Source organism: Lupinus angustifolius, unplaced genomic scaffold, assembly GCF_001865875.1.
Source record: "Lupinus angustifolius cultivar Tanjil unplaced genomic scaffold, LupAngTanjil_v1.0 Scaffold_595, whole genome shotgun sequence".
In the NCBI taxonomy this organism is placed as follows: Eukaryota; Viridiplantae; Streptophyta; class Magnoliopsida; order Fabales; family Fabaceae; genus Lupinus; species Lupinus angustifolius.
The window spans coordinates 7,388-21,205 of record NW_017727927.1 but is presented as its reverse complement, the minus strand read 5'-3'; the positions used below and the strand labels follow the sequence as shown (position 1 = coordinate 21,205).

Below are 13,818 nucleotides of genomic sequence, written 5' to 3'. Positions count from 1 at the left end.
TATTTTAAGAGAATTCCTGTATATCTATTATTTTATTAGTAGATTAAAATGAGATTTTATTAGAAGAGTTAATGGCTATGCAGAAGAAGTGGTGATCTATTCCACACAAGTCTAAAGAAAAGTTAAAACAATATAATAATCTACATATTTTAATATTTATTCTGTATAAGAATAATTAAAAGTTGTATATCTTACTTTTAGAATATTCTAAAGATTTAAGTAGATTAACTTTATCGTTTCGTTCAAACAAAAACATTATTTCTAAGTTGTCATATATTCTAAATAATTATAAACTATATTGAAATCACATTTTCTTCTTTTATTTTTCACACTTGCTTCTCCTTAATATCTATTGATTATACTTTAACAGCTAGTATCCCATGTATTGTGTATGTATTCTTAAATTTACCGTGCTTTGTAAAAATTATAATAGATTATTGATCTTAATAAATTTAAGTTAACTATAAAACATAATTCCACTTATTACTATAAAATAATTACGTTGTTGTGTGAGACCACATTTTTTTAGATATAGTACATTTGTTTTATAAAATCAATGGCTAATTACTTGAATTTTTTGGTGAATAAATTAGCAAACAACACTGAGTCTTTTTTTTATATTTGCAGTTAATAATTGACATACAAGCTATTTATCATACACTGTATCATACATTATAAATTAACGAGGGTTAGAACACATTTATTTAAAATTTTAATTATTTCTGATTACCTATTAAAAAATTAATTTTAATTATTTCTGATTACCTATTAAAAAATTAATTTTAATTATTTCTGATTACCTATTAAAAAATTAATTTTAATTATTTCTGATTACCTATTAAAAAATTAATTTTAATTATTTCTTACACTGTATCCTTTGTAGTATTCACTGTTCTAATAAAAAAACTTAAAATGGGTCAAACTATCATCATTTATTTTGGAAACATGTATATAATATAAGGATTTAATATTTATATTATGATAGGGTAAGTGCTTTTTATATTGTCAATAAATCATCCATTATTCATATGTTAATCATCATTGATCATCAAACAAAAGTAATACAAATCAATGGTGGATGGTGTGCTGACAACATAAAAAACTTTACACTAATGATGTACAGATTTTAAACTCATAATATAATATTTGATATTACTAAGGGTCTCTCCTCACTTTTTAGGTAATGAACTACACGTAGATGCCCCTCCCAACAAATGTTATTCTCAGTAATCGAACCATTAACCTTGTTGATCCAATTGGATTATACACCATCAGACTAAAGCCTATTAGTTATTATATTATAATGTAAAATATTATAAGATCATACAAATATAGATACAAAGTAGCAAAAAATATTAATGAATGGCAAAACAATTATGTAGAGTAAGTAGAAGATAAAATAAGGGCCCAAATATTCTTTAAGAGCTTACGAGCGAAAATTACGAATTCAACTCTCAATCAGAATTAGTTCACTTCTCCATTGATGATCATATCTCTTTTTGGTGCATCACTAATTTTGATTAACAAAAGTTAATTGTTACCAAATTATTTTAATGTTTTTTAATCAATATCATCAATTGTTGTATCTATTCACAAAAGGAATTCATATAATGTAGCAATGCTTTTTTTGGTTTATCATTAATACACAAAAATCTTACCAATTTCCAATTGTTTTATTTATGTATGATGAACACATGAATTTCATGCTCAAGTGCTAGCATAAAATATTATATTCTTTGTAAAAATATTACATATATACCAATAATATGAGTATATATTTACATTCATTTACCCTTACAAAACTATTCTATCATTCAAACAAAGATAAGAATAAAATAATTAATGAATTTTTTCTATATACATGCATTTAGTCTAAATCACAAAAAGGTAACTTAATAAGATAAGATGTAATATAAACTTCATTCCCAAAAGAGTATAAATTGAGAACCATTCTCTACCATTTCTTGTATCTCTCATAGCCTATCTTTCCCTAAGCATCCATTTTCATTGAGCCATGTCTAACTCAATCCCTAGCTCTAGTAACCCAAAGAAGAACAAGGGTCGTAGAAGGATTGAGATGAAAAAGATAGCCAAAGACAGCAGCCTACAAGTCACATTCTCCAAACGCCGCACTGGGCTATTCAAGAAAGCGAGCGAGCTTTGCACTCTTTGTGATGCAAAAGTTGGGCTAGTTGTCTTTTCTCCTGCAAACAAGGCTTTCTCCTTTGGTGATCCTAGTATTGATGTTGTCATAGACCGCTATCAAATGAGCGACCAACCACTGAACCTGGGGAACATGCAATATCTTCAGGCTCACAGAAATGCTAATGTTCAGGAGCTTAATGATAAGATTAATCGGATCAATGAAGATCTTGTGATTGAGAAGAAGTGCAGTGAAGAGTTGGCTAAGCAAAGGAAAGAGGCACAAGAACGTTTCTGGTGGGCTGCTCCAATTGAAGAGATCAATGGAGAACGACTTGATCAATTCAAGTTGGCTCTTAAGAATCTTAAGGAGAATGTGCTTGGTGTTGTTGAAAGGCAGAATATTGATGTGGGTGCTACTATTGTTGCTGCTGCTATCCCACCTCCTCCTCACTTTTTTACAGGTGGTGCATCTTCTTCAAACAACCCTTTGCCATCACCACCTCAGCCACCAACTCAGGAGTTTCAGGTGCAGCCGCCACCGCCACCTCAACAGTTTATGCAGCCACAACCACTACCTCAGCAGTTTTCGATGTATCCACCACCACCACCACATATGCTTCAGAACCAGTCCTTGATGCTGACAAATAATCTATTCAAAGGTGACATGATGAAACACCCTGCCTTCAATAATAATAATATGGGAGGATATGGACCTACAGGTGGATTCTTTTGATCCATTTCAATCCAAATCCACCCAAATTCAAATCTTCTTTACCAAAAGTTTTTTATGCTTCTATACCAACCCAAGGATGTTTTGCTAACTACTTACATGTGTCAGTATGAAAATTAATGAGAAATGAAATGAGGTGTGCTACTTATTACTAGGCAAAATCTTATTAGGTTGGTATAGAGGCATAAAAAACTTTTGATATAGAAAATTTGGGTACAAATATGTCCTCTCTTTCTTCTCAATAATTTACTGTATTTCAATTTCTATATTTACCAGTTTCATAGTTGGGACTGATAAGGGTTTGGATTTTCATTTTGTTGCTTGTCTTGTATGTTTATGGCATGTCTGTCATAATCTTTGTCATTTTATACTTCTGAATGTATTATCAAATAAAGGGCATATTTCTTATTAATATTTCAAGATCTCTTTCAATAGTGCATATTATGATAACATGTTTAGGGCTCTCAAATTATGAACTCCCAATACAAAATAAATAATGAATATAATTGCTAAAACTAACTGGAATTGATTAAACTAACAATTCAGATCATGAACTATAGTACCGATTTATTTTTGATTTTTTAGATATATGAAAGAGCCTTGTTGAATCATACGTGAAAATTATGGATGAGGAGCCCTTCCAAATTATCATATACGTACAACATAAATGTTCCCTATGATATAATATTTTCTTAACTTCAATTCTATCATATTCATACCAATAGTAAATCCACCATACATGCAATCTATCTATTAAATAAAAAAGTGAATCATTGGAAAACATATGGACGACGAAGATATTTGTTTAATTTCATTTAAGTAAAATTTATTAAAAAAATTGCATTGATTGAGTTTATAACTAATGAGAATAAAGTATCTCGTCGTATAAGGAGATATGTTATCTCCCTCTGTCAGTGAAATCCTGACATGTGACCTATTTCATCATTTTCTATAAAAAACATTCTAAAACTAAATAAAATAGTATACATGTCATACTTTTACTAGCTTAAGAAGATAAATTATATCTTAATGTGAGGAGATACATTATTCTCATAACTAATATTGTTAAAACTTATTAGGATCCTTGAAAGGTCTGCAACCAATGAACTTAATTCATCAAAGTTTAGGTTCACCAACTATTCTAAAAGATCAACATTACACTAGAATTCACATTTAATAACACTCATTCAAAAATGTACATGTGGTGCATATTGTTAAATGTAAGGTTGAAGGTAATTAACAGAATTCGGTGAAGCAAACACTATTAAATGTGATAGATAAATGTGTACTCAACAACGCCTAATGAAGCAACCATTGTTGTTTTTATGACATAGAGATTCAACATCGTTTAGTTAAGCGGGTGTTGTTGAAAGTGACATAGCACTTTGTATAGTGAGCATTGCTGAATGACATATTTTAAATATTGGCGTTTCGTATAACCTAAATACATAAATATAATTATATACACTAGTAAATAGATTACACAATAGTTAGGAAAGAATGAACTAATTTTTTCCTAAGTATTATTGTAGATTATATTAGTTTGGTAATTTGTATAGATAGATATACAAGTATATATACATATTGCAAACTATTTGTATATAGTTGGATTGTTGAGATTGTGAAATAGAAAATGTAATTATTGTTTCCGAAATAAATGAGATTGTTTATATTTGTCATAATATTGTGTTATTATATATGTTTTGTGTTGTTTGATATATACGTGACGATATATTAAATGTGTTTGATTTATCCTACCGGAACTGTTTGATATAACAATACTATCCGATGTAGTGTTATATCAAATAGTATTGTCATAAGAATCATCATTTACTATAGCAAGTGTTGTAAATATGTCCACATTTCACACTTTGAACAACACTTACTTACGAAAGTTGTGTAGATAGTTGCATATTCAACAATGATTTCTTGAGGAAGTGTTATTCATAGTGACAAATTAAATAACGCTTTCTAGAACAAGCACCATAGAAATTGATTTATTCAACAATGCTTACTTGAGAAAACACTGTTGAAAGTGACACATTTAGCAATGCTTTCTAGGGCAAGTGCTATTGAAAGTGACACATTCAACAACCTTTCTTCCAGCGAGAACTATTGAATGTGTCACTTTCCATATCGCTTTTAAAAGTATAGTTGAACCTAGCCATATATTCTACTGTGATTACATTAATATTACCTGCAAGCATTGTTGATTGTCAAATTTAAGCATTATTGTTTTGCAATTTTAACATATTTCAAAATATACATCGAGATCGTATTTGAAACTAATGTGACATTTTAGAGGCATCGCATGTGGTATTCTACATGCATCTCACATTAGCCTCAGACAAAATTGGTGCTCATTTTCATTTTTTGAAGACTTAGTTGATGGATCCAACATTGAGGAATAAGTTGGTCTTGATTTTTTTCATGACCCTAAATTTAATTTATAATTATGTACGTAGTACAGTCTTCCAATACTTTCAATTTTCACATCGTCAAACTATCGATGTACAATTTTCATATGACACTAATTAAAGGAAAGCAAACTATTGTGTACGGTATCATCTTTCATAGGATTTTCCCTAGTTTGTTTTTTGGCATGTTTCATTAAAAAAATAAACATGTCTCTCCATACAATTATGTAGAATAAGTAGAAGATAAAAATAAGGGCCCAAATATTCCTTAAGAGCTTACGCGCGAAAATTACGAATTCTACTCGTAATTAGAATTAGTTCACTTCTCCTTTGATGATCATATCTCTTTTTAGTGCATCACTAACTTTGATTAACAAAAGTTAAGTGTTACCAAATTATTTTATAGTTTTTTAATCAATATCATCAATTGTTGTATCTATTCACAAAAGGAATTCATATAATGCAGCAATGCTTTTTTTGGTTTATCATTAATACACAAAAATCTTACACAAAAATAATTAATGAATTTTTTCTATATACATGCATTTAGTCTAAAACACAAAAAGGTGACTTAATAAGATAAGACGAAATACTTCATTCCCAAAAGAGTATAAATTGAGAACCATTCTCTACCATTTCTTGTATCTCTCATAGCCTATCTTTCCCTAAGCATCCATTTTCATTGAGCCATGTCTAACTCAATCCCTAGCTCTAGTAACCCAAAGAAGAACAAGGGTCGTAGAAGGATTGAGATGAAAAAGATAGCCAAAGACAGCAACCTACAAGTCACATTCTCCAAACGCCGCACTGGGCTATTCAAGAAAGCGAGCGAGCTTTGCACTCTTTGTGATGCAAAAGTTGGGCTAGTTGTCTTTTCTCCTGCAAACAAGGCTTTCTCCTTTGGCGATCCTAGTATTGATGTTGTCATAGACCGCTATCAAATGAGGGACCAACCACTGAACGTGGGGAACATGCAATATCTTCAGGCTCACAGAAATGCTAATGTTCAAGAGCTTAATGATAAGATTAATCGGATCAATGAAGATCTTGTGATTGAGAAGAAGTGCAGTGAAGAGTTGGCTAAGCAAAGGAAAGAGGCACAAGAACGTTTCTGGTGGGCTGCTCCAATTGAAGAGATCAATGGAGAACGACTTGATCAATTGAAGTTGGCTCTTAAGAATCTTAAGAAGAATGTGCTTGGTGTTGTTGAAAGGCAGAATATTGCTGAGGGTGCTACTACTGTTGCTGCTGCTATCCCACCTCCTCCTCACTTTTTTACAGGTGGTGCATCTTCTTCAAACAACCCTTTGCCACCACCACCTCAGCCACCAACTCAGGAGTTTCAGGCGCAGCCGCCACCACCACCTCAACATTTTCCTGTGAATCCACAACCACAACCTCAGCAGTTTATGCATCCACAACCACCACCTCAGCAGTTTGTGCAGCCACAACCACTACCTCAGCAGTTTCCGATGTAACAACCACCACCTCAGAAGTTTATGCAGCCACAACCACTACCTAAGTAGTTTCCGATGTATCCACCACCACCACCACATATGCTTCAGAATCAGTCCATGATGCTGCCAAATAATTTGTTCAATGGTAGCATGATGAATCACCATGCCTTCAATAATAATAATATGGGAGGATATGGACCTGTAGGTGGATTCTTTTGATCCATTTCAAACCAAATCGACCCGAATCCAAATCTTCTTTACCAAAAGTTTTTTATGCTTCTATACCAACCCAAGGATTTTTTGCTAACTACTTAAATGTGTCAGTATGAAAATTAATGAGAAATGAAATGAGGTGTGCTATTTATTACTAGGAAAAATCTTATTAGGTTGGTATAGATGCATAAAAAACTTTTGAAATAGAAAATTTGGGCTCAAAATATGCCCTATCTTTCTTTTCAATAATTTACTGTATTTCAATTTCTATATTTACCACTTTCATAGTTGGTACTGATAAGGGTTTGGATTTTCATTATGTTGCTTGTCTTATATGTTTATGGCATGTCTGTCATAATCTTTGTCATTTTATACTTCTGAATGTATTATCAAATAAAGGGCATATTTCTTATTAATATTTCAAGATCTCTTTCAATAGTGCATATTATGATAACATGTTTAGGGCTCTCAAATTATGAACTCCCAAAACAAAATAAATAATGAATATTATTGCTAAAACTAACCAGAATTGATTAAACTAACAATTCAGATCATGAACTATAGTACCGATTTATTTTTGATTTTTTAGATATATGAAAGAGCCTTGTTGAATCATACGTGAAAATTATGGATGAGGAGCCCTTCCAAATTATCATATACGTACAACATAAATGTGCCCTATGATATAATATTTTCTTAACTCCAATTCTATCATATTCATACTAATACTAAATCCACCATACATGCAATCTGTCTGTTAAATAAAAAAGTGAATCATTGGAAAAAATATGGACGACGAAGATATTTGTTTAATTTCATTTAACTAAAATTTATTAAAAAAATTGTATTGATCGAGTTTATAACTAATGACAATAAAGTATCTCCTCGTATAAGGAGATAAGTTATCTCCCTCTGTCAGTGAAATCCTGACATGTGACCTATTTCATCATTTTCTATAAAAAAACATTCTAAAACTAAATAAAATAGTACACATGTCATACTTTTACTAGCTTAAGAAGATAAGTTATATCTTAATGTGAGGAGATACATTATTCTCATAAGTAATATTGTTAAACCTTATTAGGATCCTTGAAAGGTCTGCAACCAATGAACTTCATTCATCAAAGTTTAGGTTCACCAACTATTCTAAAAGATCAACATTACACTAGAATTCGCATTTAATAACACTCATTCAAAAATGTACATGTGGTGCATATTGTTAAATGTAAGGCTGAAGGTAATTAACAGAATTCGGTGAAGCAAACACTATTAATTGTGATAGACAAATGTGTACTCAACAACGCCTAATGGAGCAACCATTGTTGTTTTTATGACATAGAGATTCAACATCGTTTAGTTAAGCGGGTGTTGTTGAAAGTGACATAGCACTTTGTATAGTGAGTATTGTTGAATGACATATTTTAAATATTGGCGTTTCGCATAACCTAACTACATAAATATAATTATATACACCAGTAAATAGATTACACAATAGTTAGGAAAGAATGAACTAATTTTTTCCTATGTATTATTGTAGATTATATTAGTTTGGTAATTTATATAGATAGATATACAAGTATAATTCTGTATAGATAGATTTACAAGTATATATATATATATATTGCAAACTATTTGTATATAGTTGGATTGTTGAGATTGTGAAATAGAAAATGTAATTATTGTTTCCGAAATAAATGAGATTGTTTATATTTGTCATAATATTGTGTTATTATATGTGTTTTGTGTTGTTTGATTTATACGTAACGATATACTAAATGTGTTTGATTTATCCTACCGAAACTGTTTGATATAACAATACTATTCGATGTAGTGTTATATCAAATAATATTGTCATAAGAATCAACATTTACTGTAGCAAGTGTTGTAAATATGTCCACATTTCACACTTTCAACATCACTTACTTACGGAAGTTGTGTTGATAGTGGCATATTCAACAATGATTTCTTGAGGAAGTGTTATTCAAAGTGACAAATTAAATAACGCTTTCTAGAACAAGCACCAATGATATTGATATATTCAACAATGCTTACTTGAGAAAACACTGTTGAAAGTGACACATTTAGCAATGCTTTCTAGAGCAAGCGCTGTTGAAAGTGACACATTCAACAACCTTTCTTCAAGCAAGAACTATTGAATGTGTCACTTTCCATATCGCTTTTAAAAGTACAGTTGAACCTAGCCTTATATTCTACTGTGATTACATTAATATTACCTTCAAGCATTGTTGATTGTAAAATTTAAGCATTATTGTTTTGCAATTTTAACATATTTCAAAATATACATCGAGATCGTCTTTGAAACTAATGTGACATTTTAGATGCATCGCATGTGGTATTCTACACACATCTCACATTAGCCTCAGACAAAATTGGTGCTCATTTTCATTTTTTGAAGACTTAGTTGATGGATCCAACATTGAGGAATAAGTTGGTCTTGATTTTTTTCATGACCCTAAATTTAATTTATAATTATGTACGTAGTACAGTCTTCATATACTTTCAATTTTGATATCGTCAAACTATCGATGTACAATTTTCATATGACACTAATTAAAGGAAAGCATACTATTGTGTACGATATCATCTTTCATAGGATTTTTCCTAGTTTGTTTTTTGGCATGTTTCATTAAAAAATAAACATGTCTCTCCAAAGCAATTATGTAGAATAAGTAGAAGATAAAAATAAGGGCCCAAATATTCCTTAAGAGCTTACGCGCGAAAATTACGAATTCTACTCGTAATTAGAATTAGTTCACTTCTCCTTTGATGATCATATCTCTTTTTAGTGCATCACTAACTTTGATTAACAAAAGTTAAGTGTTACCAAATTATTTTATAGTTTTTTAATCAATATCATCAATTGTTGTATCTATTCACAAAAGGAATTCATATAATGCAACAATGCTTTTTTGGTTTATCATTAATACACAAAAATCTTACACAGAAATAAGTAATGAATTTTTTCTATATACATGCATTTAGTCTAAAACACAAAAAGGTGCCTTAATAAGATAAGATGTGATACTACATTCCCAAAAGAGTATAAATTGAGAACCATTCTCTACCATTTCTTGTATCTCTCATAGCCTATCTTTCCCTAAGCATCCATTTTCATTGAGCCATGTCTAACTCAATCCCTAGCTCTAGTAACCCAAAGAAGAACAAGGGTCGTAGAAGGATTGAGATGAAAAAGATAGCCAAAGACAGCAACCTACAAGTCACATTCTCCAAACGCCGCACTGGGCTATTCAAGAAAGCGAGCGAGCTTTGCACTCTTTGTGATGCAAAAGTTGGGCTATTTGTCTTTTCTCCTGCAAACAAGGCTTTCTCCTTTGGCGATCCAAGTATTGATGTTGTCATAGACCGCTATCAAATGAGGGACCAACCACTGAACCTGGGGAACATGCAATATCTTGAGGCTCACAGAAATGCTAATGTTCAGGAGCTTAATGATAAGATTAATCAGATCAATGAAGATCTTGTGATTGAGAAGAAGTGCAGTGAAGAGTTGGCTAAGCAAAGGAAAGAGGCACAAGAACGTTTCTGGTGGGCTGCTCCAATTGAAGAGATCAATGGAGAACGACTTGATCAATTGAAGTTGGCTCTTAAGAATCTTAAGAAGAATGTGCTTGGTGTTGTTGAAAGGCAGAATATTGCTGAAGGTGCTACTACTGTTGCTGTTGCTATCCCACCTCCTCCTCACTTTTTTACAGGTGGTGCATCTTCTTCAAACAACCCTTTGCCACCACCACCTCAGCCACCAACTCAAGAGTTTCAGGTGCAGCCGCCACCTCCACCTCAACAGTTTGCTGTGAATCCACAACCAGAACCTCAACAGTTTAAGCAACCACAACCACCACCTCAACAGTTTATGCAGCCACAACCACTACCTCAGCAGTTTCCGGTGTATCCACCACCACCACCACCACATATGCTTCAGAACCAGTCCATGATGCTGCCAAATAATCTGTTCAATGGTGGCATGATGAATCACCCTGCCTTCAATAATAATAATATGGGAGGATATGGACCTGCAAGTGGATTCTTTTGATCCATTTCAATCCAAATCCACCCAAATCCAAATCTTCTTTACCAAAAGTTTTTTATGCTTCTATACCAACCCAAGGATGTTTTGCTAACCCTGAGTTTTAGTGAAATTACACAAACCACCCCTCATTTTTCTACACTTACACAAATCCTCCAAATTTTTATACTTTAATTAAACTAACCACCCCTGTATGAGAAATAAATATAATTTTTTAAATAAAAAATGTGATGAATGCAATTAAGTTAAACAAAACATAATATATTATGGAGAAAAGTCCAAATAATATACAAATCAATGTATCTTTATTATTTTTGGTTACAAAATGCATGCATCAACAATTCTAAAGATATATTGTTTAAATCGCTCTTATATTATATTGTAACGAACCAAAAATAATAAAGAGGTATCAACTCATATATTATTTGGACTTGTCTCTACAATATATCATGTTTTGTTTAACTTAATTGTATTTATCACATTTTTTGTTTAAAAGATTACACTTAATTTTCATACAAGGGTAGTCAGTGTAATGAAAGTATAAAAATTAGGGGTTTCAGTGTAGTTTACTCTAATATAAAATGCACTCAATAAAAATCAAAATATAAAGTACTTTCAAAACAAAAAAATATTCTGATTTACTAAAATAAAAAATATAAAACTTAAATACTTGACACTAAAAAGCAAAAATGTGGGTCGAAAACGAATTATCTATCGCCACACTACTTTAATAAAATCAATAGTAGTAAAAAAAATTGTAATAATGATAATCTGGTGGTTTAGTTCTCTAGTTTTTACGTTTAGAGTTTAAGAGAGTTCCTTTACATCTAAGGAATCATTTTTTTGGTTATATGTAAGGAATCATTTTACTAGCTACTATCTAATGAATTGTATATGTATTCATTAATTTACTAAACATCATAAATATTTATAATCATAATTAATTAATTATTAAATTATACTAACACCTCTTAGATTTAGTGACATCATTCTTATTTTTAGCATCTACACAAAAAACATCTAGTTTATATACATAAATTATATTAACTACCATTGTTAGGATTAAGTATAATCCTTTAAATAAAAAACAGCAATGAATATTATTAACCTAAACTTCAATAGGTGTCAATGTAATTTACCGTTAATTAATTGTTACACAATAGATAGGATAATTGATCATTTTTAAATTTGGAGATAGAATTTGATAATGAATTCATTGTTCTCTTTTGTATTTTTAAAGAATATCTCTTTTAAAATATTGTTGCATTGTAATGAATCAAAATGAGTTTTTTACAATTTACTAAATTTTTGTTTTTCTTTATATTGTATGTCACTCATCCTCAAGGGAATGATGACCGGATAAGTTTTGTTACATACTAAATTTTTAAGTATGACAATGATTATTTCTTATAACTTAATAGGGAAATTAAAATCCAACTTTCATTCGAACAAACAACAAGTTTTTTATTCCTTTGTCACTTCTAGGTACTCACTCGATCACATGCTCCAATAAAAAGTAAGTAAAATTGAATTCTTATTTTAAACATTTTTAAAACATACTAATCCAACAAAATAACAAGTATTTGAGTAATAAGAGAAGATGAATTGTTTTATTGCTTCTTAGTAATCATATTTTAATATAAAATACATCATTTCTATACTATTTATAATATTACCAGTTTTTAATATAAAATACTCATTTTTATTTAATCTAGAGTTGTCTACTCTATTTTTTATCATCTCCAATAAAGTTTAGATAAGAAAATGAGAATTCATGCGCTATTATTTCGTTTAAATGATTTCTTTGTTCTAACCTTATATATTGTTTGTAACAACTAAAGTATTGAGTATAAAATAAAGTAAGTTAAGATTGACTTTGATTTTCTAATTACTTACAATTGTCATTTATTATACAATATGTGATATAACTTTATCTAGTCTCCCATAAGATATTTATACAATATGTGATATTATTATATAGCCAAGTTTAAATAATATAATAGTCAATGTATTTTTATTATCTTTTGTTAGAGTAATTATATTGATATCACCTCCAATTTAGCTCAATTACACTCACCATGATTTTGCATGTCTAAAGGATTATACTAATCTGGCCATGATACTTAACATACACACTAATTGCTATACATTCTCTCAAACATTATTCATTAATGAGTACTATAACACATTTATTTTAAAAAATAATTACTACTTATTAAAATGTTAATAAAATAAGAAGAAATACAATTACTACTTCTAATTTTTGTTTGGACAAATGGGCAATGAAAGATCAACAAGACGTTAGTCTAGTGGTGTAAGGCCGCATAATGTAACACCGCGAATTTTACGATTTTGAATTATAAGATTTTACTAATATTTTCATTAATTATATATTCGAAAATGAATATCTGGGAATTTTCGGTAAGGAATTAGACAAAACTCTAGTTGAGTTTTATTCTTGAAATTTTATTTCCAATTTTGTGGTAAACTTTGGTAATTTTTGGAGACAGTCGGTTCTGGACCACTGTCGGGGCCGAAATTCGCCCGGTACGGCTCAAAAAGTGTCGTTTTGAGTTCCGTAACTCGGAATCGAATTCCGATTGCGCCATTGGATTCGTAATTTAATTTTGAGTCGAAAAAGACTCTGAGTACACTCATATCTATTTTCTAAATATTTTTCACTCGGAATGCCGAAATCCGAAATTCTAATCGGATATTAGGACCGAGCGATTTATAATACCCGATCGAGTATTGGCCGATAATACTCGGGCATGTTTATTGCACGTGTCC

At 30.7% G+C, this 13,818-nt stretch overlaps 1 protein-coding gene across 1 annotated transcript; it reads left to right on the top strand.

Moving 5' to 3' along the window:
* The first annotated feature begins 1,985 nt into the window (after positions 1 to 1,985).
* On the top strand, positions 1,986 to 11,034 carry LOC109341716 (agamous-like MADS-box protein AGL61). Its single transcript, XM_019579667.1, has 2 exons — positions 1,986 to 2,311; positions 10,426 to 11,034. The coding sequence occupies exons 1-2, from the start codon at positions 2,015 to 2,017 to the stop codon at positions 11,032 to 11,034; spliced, it is 906 nt and encodes a 301-aa protein (XP_019435212.1). The 5' UTR covers positions 1,986 to 2,014.
* Positions 11,035 to 13,818: the final 2,784 nt, after the last annotated feature.

Bases quoted from the DNA above. Each gene is read 5' to 3' on its own strand.
- LOC109341716 (XM_019579667.1), top strand. From the start codon at position 2,015: ATGTCTAACTCAATCCCTAGCTCTAGTAACCCAAAGAAGAACAAGGGT. The intron at 2,312-10,425 runs GCTCACAGAAAT...GCTAATGTTCAG, and splicing joins GGAACATGCAATATCTTCAG to GAGCTTAATGATAAGATTAA.